Source organism: Siniperca chuatsi, linkage group LG18 (genome assembly GCF_020085105.1).
Source record: "Siniperca chuatsi isolate FFG_IHB_CAS linkage group LG18, ASM2008510v1, whole genome shotgun sequence".
NCBI lineage: Eukaryota > Metazoa > Chordata > Actinopteri > Centrarchiformes > Sinipercidae > Siniperca > Siniperca chuatsi.
The window spans coordinates 227096-251541 of record NC_058059.1 but is presented as its reverse complement, the minus strand read 5'-3'; the positions used below and the strand labels follow the sequence as shown (position 1 = coordinate 251541).

Sequence of the window (24446 nt, the reverse complement as noted above, 5' to 3'; positions counted from 1 at the left end):
ATAATACCTGACAATAACTAAAAAACTCACACTAAACTAGATAAAGCTTAACGAAACTTAAAATTGATATTAACTAATTATATAATAATAATAATATATTGTTAAAACTAATTACTACCATGTTTATCAATTACCAAAAGTAATTTAATAAAATGTATTAATGTTCAGTGACAGATTCAAAACTAGCATGAACATGTAAATAAAAATGTTACAGTGGACCAATGAATATTAGTCACTATTAATTATGAATATTAAAGGTGGGGAAAGCGATTCTGGAGAAATCCAATACCATGACAAATACCATGATACAGAGCGAACGACGACACATTGAGTAATATAACTAACGTTAGCCAGGCCGTGTGTTAGCTTAGCCAGGCCGTAGGTTAGCTTAGCCAGGCTGTGGGTTAGCTTAGCTAGGTTGTGTGTTAGCTTAGCCAGGCTGTGGGTTAGCAAACTGTCGCTACAGCTGCTGCTGCTAAGCTAACAGCCAGAGAGGACGAGACGGTTTCCCAGAGCAGCACAGCAGCTCCAGACAGCGACGCTCACAACTCTCCTGCTGCTACAGCTAGCATCACAACAGCAGCAGATCTTAAACTAGAGAGTCGTTTAACGTCACTGACACACAGATCATGGCTGCCACAGTGGTGTGCTTCCCGTTCAGAGAGCTGAGTACAAACACGCTCACACTGAACGCACAGGTAGCGGACGGCGAGGAGAGATTCACCGAATCAAAAAGACGTGTTTTGGCTTAGAAGCGCTGCCCCCGCCTTTAATGAGGGTTAATGTAAATAGGAGAGCCGACCAACCAGTGGTCACTGCTCAGACTGGACGGGGCCGTCCAGTCCTTCAGGGGCCGCAGGGGACTCCCACAAGCTCCACCCCTCACTGACTCCGACATCGTCTCCACGGCAACCGCTGATAGCCGCAGCATGGGGGCGGGGCTAAAGGAGGAGGAGCAGAGCCATAGGCAGAGAGCGCTGTGATTATAGGAGAGCGAGAAGGAAGGGGTGAAGTCAGAGAAACGCCATTGGCCTGAAGAGACGGTGAGTGCTTCTGATTGGCTGCAGGTCCGACCACTCTGGGCTGACTGTAGGAGGTGCAAGGCACGCTGTGAAGAGGAGCCGCAGATGCTGGAAGGAGAAATTTATACAATTTATGAATATTAGATTCTGAGTACTATAATATAAACTATATATATTGTAATATTGAATTTACAGTCCACTATAATCAAGGCAAAACTCCCGTCCCAAGTTCTTGTTAACTTCTACAGAGGAGCAACAGAAAGCATCCTGACTGGGAACATCACAAACTGGCAGCCGGACCAGAGGCCCTGGTCCCGGCCAGAGGCCCCGGTCCCGGCCAGAGGCCCTGGTCCCGGCCAGAGGCTCCGGTCCGGCCGGAGGCCCTGGTCCCGGCCGGAGGCTCCGGTCCCGGCCAGAGGCCCTGGTCCCGGCCAGAGGCTCCGGTCCGGCCAGAGGCCCTGGTCCCGGCCAGAGGCTCCGGTCCCGGAGGTCTGCAGCGGGGGTTAAAGCCGCTGAGGACCTCGCTGGTACCGACCTACCGAGCATCAGTGGTATCGGAGAGCTGTGGTGTCGGAGCCCAAAGGACACTCAAGGACAGTTTAAATGTAATATAATCCTGTATACATGTCTCTCTCTCTCTCTCTGGGTGTCGGTGTCTCTCGCCCTCTCACCTGTGTAGCAGCGGGACTCTGTGACCGTTCGGCCTGACGACGGCCTTCTCTGATTGGCTGGTTCCTCCCCCCTCTCTTCTGTGTTTCCTGGGGGTGAAGTTGTGCAGCATGAGTGGCGCGTCCTCCTCTGCTCCTCCTCTTCCTCTGAAGGAGACTGCCATCCGCCCCACAAATCTCCCAGCATCCTCCTCCTCTTCATCATCTTCTCTGTTTTCTGGAAAAATACTTTGGCTCTTCCTCCTCCTTTTCGTTCTCCTCCCCTCCCTCCCCTCCTCTCCTCTGCTCCTCCCACTCTGTTCTGATTGGCTAGAGGAAAGAGGAGGTGTGGGTGACGCCTCGCTGTCTGATGAAGATGACGATGATGAAGAGGCGGTGGTAACAGGTGGGAGGTGGGCGGGGCTACACGAGGAGGCGGGGCTGAGGGGGAAGGCAGCCGCACCTACAGAAGGATGGAAGAGTGTATCAGAGCTGACATCAGGTAACTTCCTGTCTCTTCAGATTAGTTGTCATGGTGACGTGAGGACACGAACTACAGCTGATCTCAGACCAGAAAGACTCGATTACTGTAGTAAAAACACCTGAGAAGCCACTCGCCAAGATGTTTGTTTACGCCCGGTTACCTTACATTAGCGCTGCACCTAATGATTATTTTTTTATTGATTAATGATTATTTATTCAATTAGTTGATTAATCTAACGACTAATTTATCAATGATGTTAAAGATTGTTATTTTATTACTCGATTAATATAACAATTAAAAATAGCAAAAACTTCTAAATATTTCAAGATTTAATTACATAATTTTCTCTTAACGTAACAAGAAACAAAGTAAACAATAATTTATTTGTCTTTTTGAAAGAATAAATTAATACATTATCTTATGTCACCATTTTAATTCTACCTAATTATCCACCTTATTTATTCCACCTTACTCAAAACTATTTTAACCTGCTCACCTACAACTGACTCACTGATTCACTGACTCACTAACTGACTCACTGATTCACTGACTCACTAACTGACTCACTGATTCACTGACTCATTAACTGACTCACTGACTCACTAACTGATTCACTGATTCACTGACTCACTGATTCACTGATTCACTAACTCACTAACTGATTCACTGATTCACTGACTGACTCACTGATTCACTGACTCACTGATTCACTGACTCACTAACTGATTCACTGATTCACTGACTCACTAACTGACTCACTGATTCACTGACTCACTAACTGACTCACTGATTCACTGACTCACTAACTGATTCACTGATTCACTGACTCACTAACTGACTCACTAACTGATTCACTGATTCACTGACTCACTAACTGACTCACTGACTCACTAACTGATTCACTGACTCACTAACTGACTCACTGATTCACTGACTGACTCACTGATTCACTGACTCACTAACTGACTCACTAACTGACTCACTGATTCACTGACTCACTAACTGACTCACTGACTCACTAACTGACTCACTGACTCACTAACTGATTCACTGACTCACTAACTGACTCACTGATTCACTGACTGACTCACTGATTCACTGACTCACTAACTGACTCACTAACTGACTCACTGATTCACTGACTCACTAACTGACTCACTAACTGACTCACTGATTCACTGACTCACTAACTGACTCACTAACTGACTCACTGATTCACTGACTCACTAACTGACTCACTGATTCACTGACTCACTAACTGACTCACTAACTGATTCACTGATTCACTGACTCACTAACTGACTCACTGACTCACTAACTGATTCACTGACTCACTAACTGACTCACTGATTCACTGACTGACTCACTGATTCACTGACTCACTAACTGACTCACTGACTCACTGATTCACTAACTGACTCACTGATTCACTGATTCACTGACTGATTCACTGATTCACTAACTGACTCACTGACTGATTCACTAACTGATTCACTGATTCACTGACTGATTCACTAACTGATTCACTGACTGATTCACTGATTCACTGACTCACTAACTGACTCACTGACTCACTGATTCACTAACTGACTCACTAACTGACTCACTGACTCACTGACTGATTCACTGATTCACTGACTGATTCACTGATTCACTAACTGACTCACTGATTCACTGACTCACTGACTGATTCACTGATTCACTAACTGACTCACTAACTGACTCACTGACTCACTAACTGATTCACTGATTCACTGACTCACTAACTGACTCACTAACTGATTCACTAACTGACTCACTAACTGACTCACTGACTCACTAACTGATTCACTGACTCACTAACTGACTTACTAACTGACTCACTGATTCACTGACTCACTGACTCACTAACTGACTCACTGACTCACTAACTGACTCACTAACTGATTCACTGATTCACTGACTCACTAACTGACTCACTAACTGATTCACTAACTGACTCACTAACTGACTCACTGACTCACTAACTGATTCACTGACTCACTAACTGACTCACTAACTGATTCACTGATTCACTGACTCACTAACTGACTCACTAACTGACTCACTGACTCACTAACTGATTCACTGACTCACTAACTGACTCACTAACTGATTCACTGACTCACTAACTGATTCACTAACTGATTCACTAACTGACTCACTGATTCACTTCGCGTCTCTGCTCCTCTCTCGGTCAGACTGTCCTGGACGAGGAGGAGATAAAGGAGGACACAGACAGAACTCACCAAGAGAACAGGCTGCTCCTCCTTCTCCTTTCTGCCTGCTCCTCTTCTTCCTCCTCCTCTTCCGCCTGCTCCTCCTCTCCAACGAGTCCAGACGACGACCGAGGGAGGCCAGAGCTCCTCGCAGGAGGCGTCGCACCTCCAACCGGTGAGCTGAGAGGAGGCGAGGCAGGAGGGAGGAGCAGGGGCAGCAGGGAGGATGAGGAGGAGCAGAAGGAAGAAGAGAAGGAGCTACAGGAGGAGGAGGAAGAGAAACAGGAGGTGAAGAACAGGGAGGACGTGGAGAAAGGAGGGATGGAGGGACAGGAGGGGAGGAGGAAGAAAGAGGAGAACAAATGGCAGAAGTACAAGGAGTAACAAAGACAGGAGGAGGAGGAGGAGGAAGAGAAACGAGAGAAGAAGAGTGGTGATAAAGGAGAGGAGGAAGAGGAGCAGAAGAAAAAGGAGGAGAATCATGGAGAGAACAAGGAGGTAAAGGAGAAGAAGAGACAGAAGGAGGAGCAGGAGGAGTACAGACTGAATGAGGAGACAAGGAAGGAGGTGGAGGATGGAGGGATGGAGGGCAGGATGGTGGAGGTGAAACAGAAGAAGGAGCATGAATGATGGAGACAGGAGGAGTAGAGGAAGAAGAAGAAGGGAGAGGAGGAGGGTGAGAACAAGGAGGAGGAAGAAGAGAAGGAGGAGGAGGAGGAGGAGAAGAGACAGGAGGAGGAGGTAGGGGAAGGAGGGATGGAGGGACAGGAGGAGAAGAGGAAGGAAGAGGAGAAAAGAGGGAGGAGGAAGGAGAAGTACAAGGAGTAAAAAAGACAGGAGGAGAAGGAAGAGAAACAGGAGGTGAAGAACAGGGAGGAGGTGGAGAAAGGAGAGATGGAGGGACAGGAGGGGAGGAGAACAGGGGGGAGGAGGTGAAGTAAAAAGAGAAGAGGAGAGAGGAGAGGACAGAGAGCAACAGGAGGAGGACAGACAGAAGATGGAGGAGGAAGGAGGGACACAGGAGGTGGAGTGGAGAAAGACAGAGGTGGAGGAGAAGGAAGAGGAGGAGTGAAAGATGAAGAGGAGAGGAGGGAGGGAGGAGGAGTTAGAGAAGGAGCAGAGGAGGAAGAGGAGGCACAGAGAGGAGGAGGAGGAGAGGCGGGTGAGGAGGAAGACGAGGAGCTCCAAGGAGGCGCAGGAGGAGAGAAAACTCCTGAAGGAGAAACGTCAGTCAGTACTCTCTCTCTAACTGCTGACGCAAACAGAAACAATAAAGAATCACTTTTAAAGAAGAAACACGACAAAAGAACAAACCTGTTTGAGCCTCGTCATCACCGCCATCAGCCAATGGGAGAGCAGGAGGCGGAGTCACTGCTGCCATGCCCCGCCCCCTGTCATCACTCTCATGCAGCGTCAGCGGTCGAGTGAGCATGGCGAAGACTGACGAGAGAGAGAGTGCACAACGCTAAAAACTTTATTTAAATAAAGTAAATAAAACCTTAAAAGACATATTTTACATGATAATAGTCTGTTACTTTATTTACTGTAAAAAACACATTTAATATCACAAACAGAAAATCTCCAGTCCAAAATAATAATATTCTTCGTCAACATCGTTGGCAAATCATTTTTACAAAATTCAAATTATCAATAGTTCAAATTATTTTTAAACAGAAATGTTCCGGTATCAGGAAATATTACAAATGAAAAAAAGTCTAAAATTATAAAATATTCTTTACAATTCTTTACGACTTTGTCGTTCAAACGTTTTGTAAAAATATTTTAAAAGATCTTTAGAAATGTGTGTCAATTATGTCAATATCCATTAAGATTCTACATTACATTAACTATATTAAGTAAAACATTTTTGTAATTATTTTGCAAAAATAAATGACATCAGGAGATAACACGAGGGGGCTCCTCTCACTTCCTCTCGCGAGATTTCACCATCCCGCTGGTCACATCCCAGAAATATTCCTGTAAATCTGAACCTGTTTTCATTGTCAGACGATTAACGGGTGATTACGACGGTTTATTTCGTCACAGCGAGATTTCGTGTGACGTTACACGAGGGGAAACCTAGAGAAAGCAGGAATGTTGCGGGTCGAAGTGAGAATTAAACGGGATTTGGGGGAAATAAAGGAAACTGATCGAGCTAGCAGCGGCTAGCTGCCGTTAGCAGGCTTTACTGTGTGTGCAGCTGTTTAACCTGGACAAACCGGGACATTTTAACGGTTAATTTTACCTTTTTCAAGCCCCGTAGGTCTGTTAGTCTCCGTTAAATCATCTCATCTTTCATTTTAGGCAGTTCACCGGCTGGAAAATGCCAAATGTGGCCGGTATTTCCAGAGGAATCGGTGTCTCTGTTATCGCCGCAGACCGGCGTCAAGCTAACGGAAGCCACACCAACGGAACTTCCGGTCGGGGCATCAAAATAAAATATCCTGAGCGATAAGATAGCGGAAATTCAATTCAAATAGATTGTATTTATAGCGACAATGTAAATACCACCTAGAATTTTAACATAGTAATAAGGTAATGGTAGTGGTAACATTAATATTAATACATTAATAATAATGACAGCTATAGGAAGAATAATGTCAGTATTAGTAACAGAGCCAATAACAACAACTGTAGTAGCAGTTGTCGGGCAGGAACATGGGTGCAGCAGGTGGCCCACAACCACAGATCCAGACTCTGCAGGAACACAGGGGCAGCAGGCGGCCCACAACCACAGATCCAGACTCTGCAGGAACACGGGGGCAGCAGGTGGCCCACAACCACAGATCCAGACTCTGCAGGAACACAGGGGCAGCAGGTGGCCCACAACCACTGATCCAGACTCTGCAGCTCTGGAGGCAGAAATACCTGCTGAAAGCGTCAGAAGGAGAGAGGAGAGAAACGAGAAAGCACAGAACTACGGGAGAGAGAAGATGTCGAGTTAGTAACATGCAGTAATGGGATAAAAATGCACACAGATGGAGAGGGAGAGGAAAGAGGTGCATCATGGGAAGTCTCCCGGCAGTCTAGGCCTATAGCAGCATAACTAAGGGATGGTTCAGGACTCACCTGAGCCAGCCCTAACTATAAGCTTTATCACAGAGGAAAGTCTTAAGCCTACTCTTAAATGTGGAGATGGTGTCTGCCTCCCGAACCCAAACTGGGACCTGGTTCCACAGGAGAGGAGCTTGATACCTGAAGGCTCTGGCTCCCAGTCTACTTTTGGAGACTCTAGGAACCACCAGTAACCCTGCATCCTGGGAGCGCAGTGTTCTAGTCGGATAATAAGGTATCATGAGCTCTTTAAGATACGATGGTGCCAGAACATTAAGAGCTTTGTAGGTGAGGAGAAGGATTTTAAACTCTATTCTGGATTTTACAGGGAGCCAGTGCAGAGAAGCTAATATTGGAGAGATATGATCTCTTTTCCTAGTTCTTGTCAGTACACGTGCCGCAGCATTCTGGATCAACTGGAGAGTCTTAAGCGACTTATTGCTGGAGGCCAGGGCAATACCATCTAGAGTAACTATATCTTTAGATAATGAGCTTCTGAGAGGTTTGGGGCCAAGTACAATAACTTCATTTATCCAGGTCTTTATGTCCTTAAGGCATGCTTGAAGTTTAGCTAACTGGTTAGTTTCATCTGACTCGATAGATATAATTGGGTATCATCTGCATACCAATGAAAGTTTATGGAGTGTTTCCTAATAATATTGCCTAGAGGAAGCATATATAAGGTGAATAGAATCGGCCCAAGCACAGAACCTTGTGGAACTCCGTGACTAACTTTGGCGTGCACGGAGGACTCACCGTTAACATGTACAAACTGAGAACGATCTGATAGATAGGATTTAAACCAGCTTAGTGTGGTTCCTTTAATGCCAATTACATGTTCCAGTCTCTGTAACAGGATGTGATGGTCAATGGTGTCGAATGCAGCACTAAGATCTAACAAGACAAGTACAGAGACAAGTCCATTGTCTGATGCAATTAAAAGGTAATTTGTAATTTTCACCAGTGCTGTCTCTGTGCTGTGATGCACTCTAAACCCTGACTGAAGGAGTCGATCCTCCTAACATCTGGCAGAGGAAGTCGACCCGCTAGCAGAGTCGACCATCAAATATATTCTATGTCTTGATATATTATATGTCTTTGAGTTGGCCTGTTAAGGATTCATCTATATTCTAAATATAGATTAATCTAAATATATTTGTGCCTATCACCATTATGATTATTACAATTTAATATTCTCAATAACATTACAATACATTTTTTACAATCAGATTGCAATGACATAAAAGTATAATTTCGGAGCACTAAAAAGACAACAGACAAATATAAATATATAAATAAAACTTTTAGAAAGATATATTCCTCCAGTATTTTCCATTTGACCTACAGAACCAGAGGGCATGCCACTTAGATACTAAAGTGTATGAAATGTAGCTGAGTCATAAGTAGGCTATAGATTACATAAACCTGGATTTACCTAATCAGTTTAATTAAACTAATCTAGGACGGTGTAGTCCCTCATTCGTCCAGGAGTGTTCTATCGTAGACTGAAACCTTTTCTACGATAAACTAATCTAGCTCAATGCTGTTTGGTTGCAGCAACACATAACACACTTTTCTGTTGCATTGTTCCGTGTAAACAACCTTTTGGACTATATCACAAGGTTTGAAAGATGTTTGTTTTTCTGTCTGTACCTTGATATGTGACAGCGGCACAGAGGCAAACCTGCGATCTCAGTACGAAACAGCTGAATATGAAACATTGGATCATTTTCTTTCTGGACTGATTTTATCACATCAATACAACCATCTCTTAGCTCAGCTGTACAGCTGTGCATACCTTTCCCTTCACACCTGCTCTCTCGTAGACTTCAGCAATGACAAGCTTATCTTCATCAGATAAGTTACTCAATGGGAACACAATGTTGTTCTCGGTTTGCGCACGTGTTTTCTGACGGGGACGCAGCAACAACACGATGTTGTCCAGCTGTTTTGTCATTAACTGGCTTGTCAGCTCTGCGTGAGAGGTCACCAGTAGATGTAGGACAGGTCAGCTTCAGGTGTGTAGGGATGGACTGGAGTGTGTTGAACTGACGTGCAATGTGTGTTGGTATGTAATTAGTCCCGGGTCACTCTTGTTTTGTGTGTGATTGCACACTGAGCTGAGCCCCCTGCAGGTCTGAGCCCCCTGCAGGTCTGAGCCCCCTGCAGGTCTGAGCCCCCTGCAGGTCTGAGCCCCCTGCAGGTCTGATCCTAGCGTTGCCCCTTCAGTAATGGCCTAGTCCCTGTGCTTGTATAACTGTGCGCTCTGTTTAAATGTACCTACTTTTCTTTGTCTGATGGCTGAAGGTGACAACTAACACTACCTAGATAGGAAACGTTGCTATGGTAACCGTACATCTTTACCGCTATAGCCTATCGGTTACCTTGCAGAAACTTAAAAAAGTGTAGCCAACATTTATCTTACTCTCACCTCGCCGTTAACCGACCTCGAATTACAGCTAGTGATTTCTTTCCTCTGTGTTCCTCAGGTTTGACGATAAATTGATGGTTTTTGGTTCTGGAGGTGGCTGAGGTAGCCGATCTGCCAACGTCTGTCAGCATTTCCGAATGTTTGGATGCAGAAATAATGTACAAGGAAAATACACTGAGGGCCTTCTGTTCTCAATTCATTTGCGGTCATTATCTGCTTGAATTCAGCTCTTGGTTTAAGATAAAACTCTGGACTCGACCGGAGGTGGGACTGCGACTTCGCCAAGTTTAGGAAAAACATGATGATGTAGGCTGGTCACAGTGACTTCATAATGTTTGCTTTGACTGCAGTCAAACTGAGCCAGATGCACAAAACAGAGGCCTACACAAAGCGACTGGAACCGGTGAGAGGGGGGGGCAGCTGATGCTTCACTTAAACTGAGCTGGAAGCAGTTTCAGCCATTGACAAGTTCAAATCAAGTTTAACAGCGACAGCGATGTGCTAATCACATCTCTGATATATTTACGCCTTTTCAGACGCAGAGAACTGAACCCGTAAAAGTGATCGGCCTCCGTTAAGCACAGAATATTCTGCATATTCAGGATTATACCGAAGGTCTTTTACAACTGTATTCTATGTGCACTGATGTCAAATTCAGTGTTGGATATACTTAAGATATACTATATTATATTAAGTACTATATTGAGAAATGATTATTTTCATTTGTTTTTGTGAATTGGATCTGTCATAGATTTAAAAAATACATAATAGCCTTTAAATCAACATACTGTCTACATCTTTAACAAACAATAGAGTTCAACAGCAGTGGCACACTGTGGACACACTGAAAGCTTCACACTGCGTTCACTCACTGTTCCTAATTACGGTATATTCTTCCTCACATGAACCACGTGAACTGGCTCTGACGGAGTCGACCATCCGACGGGGAGCTGAGCTTCAGAGTACAGACCCCCCCGCTACAAATACTAATCTATTACTGTCTGGATCGAGACTCTCAACACCAAAGACGCCACTGGCCACGGGTGTGTGAGCAATACATACATGTGTGGGTGTGTCAGTATAATAATAATACTAATAAAACTTTATTTATAAAGCACTTATCAAAACAGAGTACAAAGTGCTTCACAACAGGAGAAATAAAACTCTGCAGTGAATGACGAAATATAAAGAAATAAAATACACAGTTCAGGTAAAATCAGGATCTGCTTTCTGATAAAAATGTGTTTTGAGACGAGACTTAAACGAAGACTCTGACTCAGACAGCCTGATGTCTTCGGGCAGGTTGTTCCAGAGCCTCGGGGCCCTGATGGCCAAAGCTCTGTCCCCCTTAGTTTCCATCCTGGACTCAGGAACAGACAGGAGACCCCTGCCCGAAGATCTCAGACTACGTGAAGGTTCATAAGGGATTACAAGGTCTAACATACAGTCTGGAGCCATGAAGAGCCTTAAAAGTAATCATCAAGATCTTAAAATCAATCCTGAAACCAACAGGGAGCCGATGTAAAGAGGCTGAACCAGGTGTGATGGGGTCGCACCTCTGGGTCCTGGTTTACAGCCGAGCAGCTGAGTCCTGTACAGTCTGCAGTCTGTCAGAGTTTTTAGATTAAGACGAGTGAACGGGCTGTTACAGTAATCGAGGCGTGAGGAGATAAAAGCACGTACAACAGTTTCTGCATCACTAAGATTTAAAATAGATCGGATTCTTGCGATGTTTCTGAGGTGATAGAAACCTGATTGGACGAGCTCAGTGATAAGTTGCTCAAAACATAAACTGCTATCAAACAGGACACCAAGATTTCTTGCAACAGGCTCGATGTGTTGCGACAGGTCACCAGTAGATGGCAGTATTTGTTTAGTGATGTGTTGGGGCCCAATAACAAGGATTTCAGTTTTATTTGAGCTGAAGTATGACTGAAGTGTCTTTATGCCCTTGGTTTTATTTCCTTCTATGATTGGTGGTTTTGAATGTGTGCTGCTGGTTTTATGTCACGTGTTTTTGTGTCCTGTGTTGTCGCTCGGTGTTGTTTAGTTCATTTATTGTGAAACTGCAGTGCAGAGTTCAAAACAAATTCCCCCATGAGGACAAATAAAGTACATCTTGATCTCGACACAGAGGCACCTTAATAAAATGTGACAAAATGAAGGCAACGCAAACATTTTCACAGTTCTGGGAACAAACTGGACCCAAAAGGCTGAAAATAACTGTTGAGGTTTTAACTACTTGTGCACATCCATCTGTCTGTTATTCCAGATAAAACACACTGAAACACGAGGTTTTACGAGTGTTGATGCTGTGAGTTATTGTCCAATCAGAGTGCAGCTCTTATCTTTAACTGACCTCTGATCAGTTTGGACTTTGGATCTGCAGTTGAAGTTTTGTTTTTGCAGAGTTTTAGAGTTTTCTACGACTTCTGAGCCTTCGCTCTCGGAGCAGCTGAAGTCTTTGTAGAAATCCAACAGAGGATCATTTTTGTTTTTGGACTCGTGATGCAGATTTTCCCGCCGCCTCTTCTTCTTCTTCTTCTTCCCCCCGTCCTCCTGTTCCTCCTTCCTTACACTCCAGCTGATGGCGGCCATGTTCTGGTTTTTCCAGGCGAGTACAGCCATTGGTTGAACATGCGGAGCATCATGGAGGAGCTGGTGAGGAGGAACCACTCCGTCACTGTTTTAGTTGCCGATGCATCGCCGTCCGTCAACTACAACAGCAGCCGTGATGCCACAAAGTTCAACTTCCTGGTTTTCAAGGTGACGTCCAGTTCAAACATGACCTGAGTTAACTGATTTTCAGTGACTTCAAATGAGTTTTTAATGACTTTCGATGGGTTTTAAACAAGTCTGACGTTGCTGATGTTGCTGATGTTTGTTGCTGATGTTTGTTTCTAATGTTGCTGATGTTTGTTGCTGATGTTGCTGATGTTGCTGATGTTTGTCTCTGATGTTGCTGATGTTTGTTGCTGATGTTTGTTGCTGATGTTTGTTTCTAATGTTGCTGATGTTTGTTGCTGATGTTTGTTGCTGATGTTTGTTTCTAATGTTGCTGATGTTTGTTGCTGATGTTGCTGATGTTTGTTGTTGATGTTGCTGATGTTTGTTGCTGATGTTTGTTGCTGATGTTTGTTTCTAATGTTGCTGATGTTTGTTGCTGATGTTTGTTGCTGATGTTTGTTTCTAATGTTGCTGATGTTTGTTGCTGATGTTGCTGATGTTTGTTGTTGATGTTGCTGATGTTTGTTGCTGATGTTTGTTGCTGATGTTTGTTTCTAATGTTGCTGATGTTTGTTGCTGATGTTTGTTGCTGATGTTTGTTGCTGATGTTGCTGATGTTGCTGATGTTTGTCTCTGATGTTGCTGATGTTTGTTGCTGATGTTTGTTGCTGATGTTTGTTTCTAATGTTGCTGATGTTTGTTGCTGATGTTTGTTGCTGATGTTTGTTTCTAATGTTGCTGATGTTTGTTGCTGATGTTGCTGATGTTTGTTTCTAATGTTGCTGATGTTTGTTGCTGATGTTTGTTTCTAATGTTGCTGATGTTTGTTGCTGATGTTGCTGATGTTGCTGATGTTTGTCTCTGATGTTGCTAATGTTGCTGATGTTTGTTGCTGATGTTGCTGATGTTTGTTGCTGATGTTTGTTGCTGATGTTTGTTTCTAATGTTGCTGATGTTTGTTGCTGATGTTGCTGATGTTGCTGATGTTTGTTGCTGATGTTGCTGATGTTGCTGATGTTTGTTGCTGATGTTGCTGATGTTGCTGATGTTTGTTGCTGATGTTTGTTTCTAATGTTGCTGATGTTGCTGATGTTTGTTGCTGATGTTGCTGATGTTGCTAATGTTTGTTGCTGATGTTTGTTGCTGATGTTGCTGATGTTTGTTGCTGATGTTTGTTTCTAATGTTGCTGATGTTGCTGATGTTTGTTTCTAATGTTGCTGATGTTGCTGATGTTGCTAATGTTTGTTGATGTTTGTTGCTGATGTTGCTAATGTTGCTGATGTTGCTGATGTTTGTTGCTAATGTTGCTGATGTTGCTAATGTTTGTTGATGTTTGTTGCTAATGTTGCTGATGTTTGTTGCTGATGTTGCTGATGTTTGTTGCTGATGTTGTTGATGTTTGTTGCTGATGTTGTTGATGTTGCTGATGTTTGTTGCTGATGTTGATGATGTTTGTTTCTAATGTTGCTGATGTTGCTGATGTTTGTTGCTGATGTTGCTGATGTTGCTAATGTTGCTGATGTTGCTAATGTTGCTGATGTTGCTAATGTTGCTGATGTTGCTGATGTTGCTGATGTTTGTTGCTGATGTTGCTGATGTTTGTTGCTAATGTTGCTGATGTTGCTGATGTTTGTTGCTGATGTTTGTTGCTGATGTTGCTGATGTTGCCAATGTTGCTGATGTTTGTTGCTAATGTTGCTGATGTTTGTTGCTGATGTTGCTAATGTTTGTTGCTGATGTTGCTGATGTTTGTTGCTGATGTTGCTGATGTTGATGGTGTTTGTTTCTAATGTTGCTGATGTTTGTTGCTGATGTTGCTAATGTTGCTGATGTTGCTGATGTTTGTTGCTGATGTTGCTGATGTTGCTGATGTTTGTTGCTAATGTTGCTGATGTTGCTGATGTTTGTTGCTGATGTTTGTTGCTGATGTTGCTGATGTTGCTAATGTTGCTGATGTTGCTGATGTTGCTGATGTTTGTTGCTGATGTTGCTGATGTTTGTTGCTGATGTTTGTTGCTGATGTTGCTGATGTTTGTTGCTGATGTTTGTTGCTGATGTTGCTGATGTTTGTTGCTAATGTTGCTGATGTTGCTGATGTTTGTTGCTGATGTTGCTGATGTTGCTAATGTTGCTGATGTTTGTTGCTGATGTTGCTGATGTTGCTGATGTTTGTTGCTGATGTTTGTTGCTGATGTTGCTGATGTTGCTGATGTTTGTTGCTGATGTTGCTGATGTTTGTTGCCAATGTTCCTGAGGTTCCTGATGTTGCTAATGTTGCTGATGTTTGTTGCTGATGTTGCTGATGTTTGTTGCTGATGTTGCTGATGTTGCTGATGTTTGTTGCTGATGTTGCTGATGTTGCTAATGTTGCTGATGTTTGTTGCTAATGTTGCTGATGTTTGTTGCTGATGTTGCTGATGTTTGTTGCCAATGTTGCTGATGTTGCTGATGTTTGTTGCTGATGTTGCTGATGTTGCTAATGTTGCTGATGTTTGTTGCTGATGTTGCTGATGTTTGTTGCTGATGTTTGCTGATGTTTGTTGCTGATGTTGCTAATGTTGCTGATGTTTGTTGCTGATGTTGCTGATGTTGCTAATGTTGCTGATGTTGCTGATGTTTGTTGCTGATGTTGTTGATGTTGCTGATGTTTGTTGCTGATGTTGCTGATGTTTGTTGCTGATGTTTGTTGCTAATGTTGCTGATGTTTGTTGCTGATGTTTGCTGATGTTTGTTGCTGATGTTGCTAATGTTGCTGATGTTTGTTGCTGATGTTTGCTGATGTTTGTTGCTGATGTTGCTAATGTTGCTGATGTTTGTTGCTGATGTTGCTGATGTTTGTTGCTGATGTTGCTGATGTTGCTGATGTTTGTTGCTGATGTTGCTAATGTTGCTGATGTTTGTTGTTGATGTTGCTGATGTTGCTGATGTTGCTGATGTTTGTTGTTGATGTTGCTGATGTTTGTTGCTGATGTTGCTGATGTTGCTGATGTTTGTTGCTGATGTTGCTAATGTTGCTGATGTTTGTTGTTGATGTTGCTGATGTTTGTTGTTGATGTTGCTGATGTTGCTGATGTTTGTTGCTGATGTTGCTGATGTTGCTGATGTTTGTTGCTGATGTTGCTAATGTTGCTGATGTTTGTTGCTGATGTTGCTGATGTTGCTGATGTTGCTGATGTTTGTTGCTGATGTTGCTAATGTTGCTGATGTTTGTTGTTGATGTTGCTGATGTTGCTGATGTTGCTGATGTTTGTTGCTGATGTTGCTGATGTTTGTTGCTGATGTTGCTGATGTTGCTGATGTTTGTTGCTGATGTTGCTGATGTTGCTGATGTTTGTTGCTGATGTTGCTAATGTTGCTGATGTTTGTTGCTGATGTTGCTGATGTTGCTGATGTTTGTTGCTGATGTTTGTTGCTGATGTTGCTGATGTTGCTGATGTTTGTTGCTGATGTTGCTAATGTTGCTGATGTTTGTTGCTGATGTTGCTGATGTTGCTGATGTTTGTTGCTGATGTTGCTGATGTTTGTTGTTGATGTTGCTGATGTTGCTGATGTTTGTTGCTAATGTTGCTGATGTTGCTAAATTATTCTAAGTGGTATTTTCGTTTTCTTCTGCAGGTCCCGTTCAGCAGAGCTGAGTTTCACAGCCTCACTGAGGACTTCATCCGCTTCTCCATGTACGAGTCTCATGTCTCGTCTCCGCTGCAGAAGTTTCTGAAGATGCGTGATTGGACGCGACGGTCGGTCGACCTCGGGATGCAACAGTGTGACGCCATGTTGAAGAACGAGCAGCTGATGGTGACGCTGCGAGACGCTGCGTTCGACGCCGTCCTGCTCGACCCGATGGTGATGTGCGGAGACCTAGTGGCCGACGTGCTCGGCCTTCCGCTCATCATCTCGCTTCGCTTCTCCTTCGGCGGCGTCCTGGAGCGACACTGTGGCCACGCGCCGGCACCGCCGTCCTACGTCCCGGCGGCTCCACTGCCATACGGCGACCGCATGACGTTTGTGGAGCGGCTGATCAGTGTGGTGACGTACACGTGGATGTCAGTGATGACTGAGGTGTTCTGGAGGCTGACGCTGGATGACTACTACAGCGAGGTCAAAGGTCAGAGGGCTGGGGGGACACAAGAGTTAAAAACAGGTTGCTAATGTTGCTGATGTTTGTTGCTGATGTTGCTGATGTTGCTGATGTTTGTTGCTAATGTTGCTGATGTTGCTGATGTTTGTTGCTGATGTTTGTTGCTGATGTTGCTGATGTTGCTAATGTTGCTGATGTTGCTGATGTTGCTGATGTTTGTTGCTGATGTTGCTGATGTTTGTTGCTGATGTTTGTTGCTGATGTTGCTGATGTTTGTTGCTGATGTTTGTTGCTGATGTTGCTGATGTTTGTTGCTAATGTTGCTGATGTTGCTGATGTTTGTTGCTGATGTTGCTGATGTTGCTAATGTTGCTGATGTTTGTTGCTGATGTTGCTGATGTTGCTGATGTTTGTTGCTGATGTTTGTTGCTGATGTTGCTGATGTTGCTGATGTTTGTTGCTGATGTTGCTGATGTTTGTTGCTAATGTTGCTGATGTTGCTGATGTTGCTAATGTTGCTGATGTTTGTTGCTGATGTTGCTGATGTTTGTTGCTGATGTTGCTGATGTTGCTGATGTTTGTTGCTGATGTTGCTGATGTTGCTAATGTTGCTGATGTTTGTTGCTAATGTTGCTGATGTTTGTTGCTGATGTTGCTGATGTTTGTTGCTAATGTTGCTGATGTTGCTGATGTTTGTTGCTGATGTTGCTGATGTTGCTAATGTTGCTGATGTTTGTTGCTGATGTTGCTGATGTTTGTTGCTGATGTTTGCTGATGTTTGTTGCTGATGTTGCTAATGTTGCTGATGTTTGTTGCTGATGTTGCTGATGTTGCTAATGTTGCTGATGTTGCTGATGTTTGTTGCTGATGTTGTTGATGTTGCTGATGTTGCTAATGTTGCTGATGTTTGTTGCTGATGTTTGTTGCTAATGTTGCTGATGTTTGTTGCTGATGTTTGCTGATGTTTGTTGCTGATGTTGCTAATGTTGCTGATGTTTGTTGCTGATGTTTGCTGATGTTTGTTGCTGATGTTGCTAATGTTGCTGATGTTTGTTGCTGATGTTGCTGATGTTTGTTGCTGATGTTGCTGATGTTGCTGATGTTTGTTGCTGATGTTGCTAATGTTGCTGATGTTTGTTGTTGATGTTGCTGATGTTGCTGATGTTGCTGATGTTTGTTGCTGATGTTGCTGATGTTGCTGATGTTTGTTGTTGATGTTGCTGATGTTTGTTGCTGATGTTGCTGATGTTGCTGATGTTTGTTGCTGATGTTGCTAATGTTGCTGATGTTTGTTGTTGATGTTGCTGATGTTGCTGATGTTTGTTGCTGATGTTGCTGATGTTGCTGATGTTTGTTGCTGATGTTGCTAATGTTGCTGATGTTTGTTGCTGATGTTGCTGATGTTGCTGATGTTTGTTGCTGATGTTGCTAATGTTGCTGATGTTTGTTGTTGATGTTGCTGATGTTGCTGATGTTGCTGATGTTTGTTGCTGATGTTGCTGATGTTTGTTGCTGATGTTGCTGATGTTGCTGATGTTGCTGATGTTTGTTGCTGATGTTGCTGATGTTGCTGATGTTTGTTGCTGATGTTGCTAATGTTGCTGATGTTTGTTGCTGATGTTGCTGATGTTGCTGATGTTTGTTGCTGATGTTGCTGATGTTGCTGATGTTGCTGATGTTGCTGATGTTTGTTGCTGATGTTGCTAATGTTGCTGATGTTTGTTGCTGATGTTGCTGATGTTGCTGATGTTTGTTGCTGATGTTGCTGATGTTTGTTGTTGATGTTGCTGATGTTGCTGATGTTTGTTGCTAATGTTGCTGATGTTGCTAAATTATTCTAAGTGGTATTTTCGTTTTCTTCTGCAGGTCCCGTTCAGCAGAGCTGAGTTTCACAGCCTCACTGAGGACTTCATCCGCTTCTCCATGTACGAGTCTCATGTCTCGTCTCCGCTGCAGAAGTTTCTGAAGATGCGTGATTGGACGCGACGGTCGGTCGACCTCGGGATGCAACAGTGTGACGCCATGTTGAAGAACGAGCAGCTGATGGTGACGCTGCGAGACGCTGCGTTCGACGCCGTCCTGCTCGACCCGATGGTGATGTGCGGAGACCTAGTGGCCGACGTGCTCGGCCTTCCGCTCATCATCTCGCCGCTTCTCCTTCGGGCGGCGTCCTGGAGCGACACTGTGGCCACGCGCGGCCGGCACCGCCGCCCCACGCCCCGGCGGCTCCACTGCCATACGGCGACCGCATGACGTTTGTGGAGCGGCTGATCAGTGTGGTGACGTACACGTGGATGTCAGTGATGACTGAGGTGTTCTGGAGGCTGACGCTGGATGACTACTACAGCGAGGTCAAAGGTCAGAGGGCTGGGGGACACAAGAGTTAAAAACAGGTTGCTGATGTTGCTGATATTTGTTGCTGAATGTGACACAAAGTTACAGAGATACAAACACAAACTAGCTGTTTACTCACACGAGTCTCTATTAAATATCTGCTTCTTTAGAAAATAACAATTAATAAATAAATAAATGTTAGGGAGAAATAAAAAGATTTTAAACTCATTAAACAAATTAAATTAAAAACAGAAAGATTCACAACTGAAAAGTTTATATTAAAAAATCCTGGAGTCTGAAAAGTTACAGTTTTTGATAATGTAAAAAATTAATTACTGATGTTGGAGTTACCTGTCCCTTCAGAATAAAAGCCTTGTGGTGCTGTTTCCTGTGTGGACAGGAAGTCCCAGCAGCGTCTGCAGGACTCTGGGGAACGCTGACGTCTGGCTCATCAGGACCTTCTGGGATCTGGAGACGCCGCGACCGACCCCGCCCAACTTCAAATACGTGGGCGGTCTGCACTGCAAACCGGCCAATCAGCTGCCAGAGGCACGAGCTCCACTTCCTGCTGCTCTGATGACTGACAGGAAGTTTTATTTTGAAATGATACAATTAAATCAATACAAATACACAAAAATGTATGATGATGATGATGTAATGATGATGTCACGTCTTCCAGGACATGGAGGTGTTCGTGCAGAGTTCGGGCGATGCCGGTGTGGTGGTGGTTTCCTTTGGCTCCATGGTAACCAATCTGACAACAGAGCGTGCTGATGTCATCGCCACCGCCTTTGGACGAATCCCACAGAAGGTCAGAAGCTCCGCCCACTCACTCGCAGAGAAATATGCGTTCAGGAACGTCAGGAAAACTCAGTTTCTAGTCAAGAAACCTTCGGAGTCCCTGATGAGTTGAGTTGTTTTCATTTTCTTTCTACATTTATCAGACAGCTGGAATTACTTGTTACTTTTCAGATTTTTAATACAAAATATAATCAGCTAATAAATGATGGTGTATTATTACAGATTAAACTCCCCAGCAGTTTATAAAGTCATTAAAACGAGCTCCACCTTCAGCAGCATTAAAGTGATCAACACATTAATGCATCAATAATTATAATCCAGCAATATAATATATATTATTCTGCATAATGAGTATTTTTACTTTTGGTAATTTAAGTATATTTTGATGTTAATACTTTGTACTTTTACGTACAATTTTGACAGTTAGTTTCTAGACAGTTAGTCCGGACCCAGTGATGCTTCCTCAGTCCAGCACCGGACTGAGGAAGCATCCCTTCAAAACGCATCTTTGGAATAAAATGGTGGATAGGGCCTGGTGGAAAGGGCCTGGTGGATAGGGCCTGGTGGAAAGGGCCTGGTGGAAAGGGCCTGGTGGATAGGGCCTGGTGGATAGGGCCTGGTGGAAAGGGCCTGGTGGATAGGGCCTGGTGGAAAGGCCCTGGTGGAAAGGGCCTGGTGGAAAGGGCCTGGTGGAACGGGCCTGGTGGAAAGGCCCTGGTGGAAAGAGCCTGGTGGAAAGGGCCTGGTGGAAAGGGCCTGGTGGAACGGGCCTGGTGGATAGGGCCTGGTGGAAAGGGCCTGGTGGAAAGGCCCTGGTGGATAGGGCCTGGTGGAAAGGGCCTGGTGGATAGGGCCTGGTGGAACGGGCCTGGTGGAAAGGCCCTGGTGGAAAGGGCCTGGTGGAAAGGGCCTGGTGGAAAGGCCCTGGTGGAAAGGGCCTGGTGGATAGGGCCTGGTGGAAAGGGCCTGGTGGAAAGGCCCTGGTGGATAGGGCCTGGTGGAACGGGCCTGGTGGAAAGGCCCTGGTGGAAAGGGCCTGGTGGATAGGGCCTGGTGGATAGGGCCTGGGGGAAAGGGCCTTGAGGGACACCTGTATCATCGCCCTGACTGAAACCTGGCTCCCAGACTCCGAGGTCAGTTTCACTTTATCATCACACGGACGGACAGGACCAGTCAGTCGAGTGAAGAGGGGGGGGCGGGGTCTGCCTCTACGCCAGCAACAGGTAGTGTTATAACATCAAAACCCTCTGAATCCTGCTCCGCACTGTGGCCGTCAGCTGTGTTTACATCCTGCTCAGCGCTAACAGCAGCTGAGGGCTGGACACCGAAGCCCCGGTGTTCATTGTGGGGGAATGCAGCTGCAGACCCGATGGTGTTTTCCACCGGTGTGTGGATGTTCCCACGAGGAAGGAGAATCTTCTGCACTCGTGTTATGGAAATATTACCGAAGCGTTCAGCGCTCAGGCTCATCCTCACGCTACAAACCGCAACTGTAAAGTAATATATCAAATCTAACACGTAAAATAGTGCAGACTTTTTTTGAAATACAGGAATAAAATATAATTAAATTAAATATATATAAATACTGTGGTAGAGTGGTATAAAGTAGTTCTAAAATGAATAAAGTGTAATGTTGGACAGGTAAGAACAGGATGTAGACAGGTGATGCACATAAATATATATATGCTGTGATGGTTTAATAGCTTGATAACTGCAAACAGGTAGTAAAATAACTATATACTGCAGTGTCTGAGGGGGAATATAAAACATAAACAGGTAGTAGCACTAAGTGAAACAGTATAAAGTGCTCAGCATACGTCACTATATTCAAATGATAATGTAACTTGAAAACGAATTAATGTAATTCCGCAATAGCATTATCATTTTACACATATGTATGTGTTATTGGAGTAAAAATGAAAATGCAATAATCCAATTTTCAGAATCAGAATCAGAAACACTTTATTGATCCCCGAGGGGAAACTCTTTGTTACAGCAGCTCGCTGTCAGTCAGTCACACAGGAAGATATATAATATAATAATATAATACACTATAATACAGGTCAGATAGATTAAGTACCAGGTGGGTATAAGTATAAAATACAATAAGTGTGAAGTACAAAGTGGGTTTACCGGTTGATGATAATAATACGGTATAAAGTAATAGTGCAAACTGTCAAGTTAAGTAATTTCATTTCCACATATCGTTCTGTGACTATATTAAAATGAAAAAGATGTTAATTTTCAAAGTTGTACAGTGGACAAGATTCTAATTTAAATTTGAAAATGAAATATAAACAATGCAACCTGATTTCCATTTATGCGAGCAATATTTAAGTCAAAATGAAATTTTCTAACAATGAAACCTGCCTTTGACATTTAATCTGACTGAAGCTGCTGCACAGTCGGCAGAATCCAAACGCAGGAAGCCAAACAGCGCCTCAGTCTCTGCATCTACGTGTCAACGTGAAAATGTACCCTGCGCTCATCAAGGCGGGTCTTCAGCCAGCACCTGCTTGAACACCTGCTGCTTTGCTGCGTGGCGTAAACACAACTCTGCGTTCACTGAGTCTGATGGATTTACTGTTCATCACATTACTGTACAAAAACAGAACTTCATAACTTTATTCACTGATTTCGGTGAAACTGGATGATGATGGAAAATAATCATTTGAACATTTTATTTTATCTGAAGATCTGACAAAAGTATTTGATTTTAAATGTTTGTGTTTGTTTTCAGGTGATTTGGAGGTTCAGCGGAGAAACTCCCAAAACTCTGGCAGCGAATACGAAGCTTTTTGATTGGATCCCTCAGAACGACCTGCTGGGTACAGGCTTTTCAGAGTAAAAGTTTAAAATATTTTCTAAATCAATATTATAGCATTTCGAAATAAAAGCCAACAAAGGCCTGTTTTTTTTCCTCCGTGTCAGATGTACTTTGATCATCAGCTGATATCAGATCAATCAGTGTGTATTGATCTGTGTGATCGTGTGTGTGTGTGTGTATATATATATATATATATATATATATATATATATATATATATATATGTACATATATATATATATATATATATATATATATATACTGTATATTTGTATATAAGGATCTGAGTCGCTCGTCTTTAACAAACATCATCAGAAATATTTTGTGTATTTATATTAAAGACTGAATATTAGCAGAAATATTATTATTGGAATGTTTTCGGGATTAAATGAAGCACAATCCTTTCACAATAAAAGCCCTGTGTTTCCTCCCTCTCAGGTCACCCGAAGACCAAAGCGTTTGTGACGCACGGCGGCACCAATGGTCTGTATGAGGCCGTGTACCACGGCGTGCCGCTGGTCGGAGTCCCGTTGTTCGCCGATCAGCCCGATAATCTCGCCCGTCTAAGCCGCCACGGCGCAGCCATCGTCCTCGACTTCAACCGTCTGACATCCGACGAGCTGACGGAGGCGCTGCACGCCGTCATCAACCAGTTGGGGTGAGGGTGATGTCACAGAAAGTTTTACACTGTTATTATATTAATATATTTCCTGTTTTATATGATGAGGATTGTTTTACTTTTTACTTTTCATTCCTTTTTTAAAAAGTATATTCAAAAATAATTTCCTTTCACAGTAAAAGCCCTAACTTCCTGCTGAATCAGAAAAATTCGTCGTACATTCAATCATGTTGAATAAAGTTTTTTATTTCCTGTCTTTCACCCAGCTCCTTCACAATCAACGGATACTAACATTTAACAATAAAACAAGTGTGACCTGTTTTTTCCCCCATGATGCTCAGCTACAAGTCCAGCATGCAGCGGCTGTCGGCGCTGCACCGCGACCAGCCGGTGGCGCCGCTGAGCACCGCCATCTTCTGGGTGGAGTTTGTGATGCGACATGGCGGAGCGAGACACCTGCGGCTGGCGTCACATGACCTAAACTGGTTCCAGTACCACAGCGTGGACACTGGCGCCGCCCTGCTGGTCGCCATGATGACCGCCGCCGCCCTCTGCTGGGGGGGCATCAGCTGCTTCCTGCAACGCTGCAGCAGACGATGCGGAAGAGAAAAGAACGACTGAAGATACGACAGAGTTTATTCAATAATAAAAGATAAAATTTCTGATTTATTTTTTTCTTCATGTGTGAATATGAGATTTATCTATAGACCGTAACCCGATTACCTCCGGCAGTAACCCGATTATATTTCAGCAGTAACCCGATTATATTTCAGCAGTAACCAGATTATATTTCAGCAGTAACCAGATTATATTTCAGCAGTAACCCGATTATATTTCAACAGTAACCAGATTATATTTCAGCAGTAACCAGATTATATTTCAGCAGTAACCCGATTATATTTCAGCAGTAACCCGATTATATTTCAACAGTAACCCGATTATATTTCAGCAGTAACCAGATTATATTTCAACAGTAACCCGATTATATTTCAACAGTAACCAGATTATATTTCAGCAGTAACCCGATTATATTTCAGCAGTAACCAGATTATATTTCAACAGTAACCCGATTATATTTCAGCAGTAACCAGATTATATTTCAGCAGTAACCAGATTATATTTCAACAGTAACCAGATTATATTTCAGCAGTAACCCGATTATATTTCAGCAGTAACCCGATTAT

At 43.6% G+C, this 24446-nt stretch overlaps 2 protein-coding genes across 4 annotated transcripts in view; one reads left to right on the top strand and one right to left on the bottom strand.

The window, feature by feature from the left end:
• wu:fi75a02 overlaps nt 1–6846 on the bottom strand; it is a 12160-nt gene extending 5314 nt beyond the window's left edge. Inside the window, exons 1-4 of the mRNA XM_044173435.1 lie at nt 6636–6846; nt 5705–5830; nt 1694–2132; nt 807–1130 (exon numbers count right to left, since the gene is read on the bottom strand). Of these exons, the coding sequence (XP_044029370.1) occupies nt 807–1130; nt 1694–2132; nt 5705–5822 (881 nt within the window). The 5' untranslated portion in view covers nt 5823–5830; nt 6636–6846. The remainder of the gene's footprint in view (nt 1–806; nt 1131–1693; nt 2133–5704; nt 5831–6635) is intronic.
• Nucleotides 6847–12250: 5404 nt separating this feature from the next.
• On the top strand, nt 12251–23924 carry LOC122866103 (UDP-glucuronosyltransferase 2A1-like). 3 transcript variants are annotated; one of them, XM_044175312.1, is made up of 7 exons: nt 12251–12641; nt 16219–16708; nt 19416–19564; nt 19695–19826; nt 22557–22644; nt 23082–23301; nt 23604–23924. In XM_044175312.1, the coding sequence occupies exons 1-7, from the start codon at nt 12384–12386 to the stop codon at nt 23881–23883; spliced, it is 1617 nt and encodes a 538-aa protein (XP_044031247.1). In that variant the 5' UTR covers nt 12251–12383; the 3' UTR covers nt 23884–23924. The 3 variants fall into 3 exon arrangements, with proteins under 3 accessions (XP_044031247.1, XP_044031249.1, XP_044031248.1); XM_044175314.1 differs by lacking the exon at nt 12251–12641 and having other exon boundaries at nt 16543–16708; nt 19379–19564; XM_044175313.1 differs by lacking the exons at nt 12251–12641; nt 16219–16708 and adding an exon at nt 18913–19039 and having other exon boundaries at nt 19379–19564.
• Nucleotides 23925–24446: the final 522 nt, after the last annotated feature.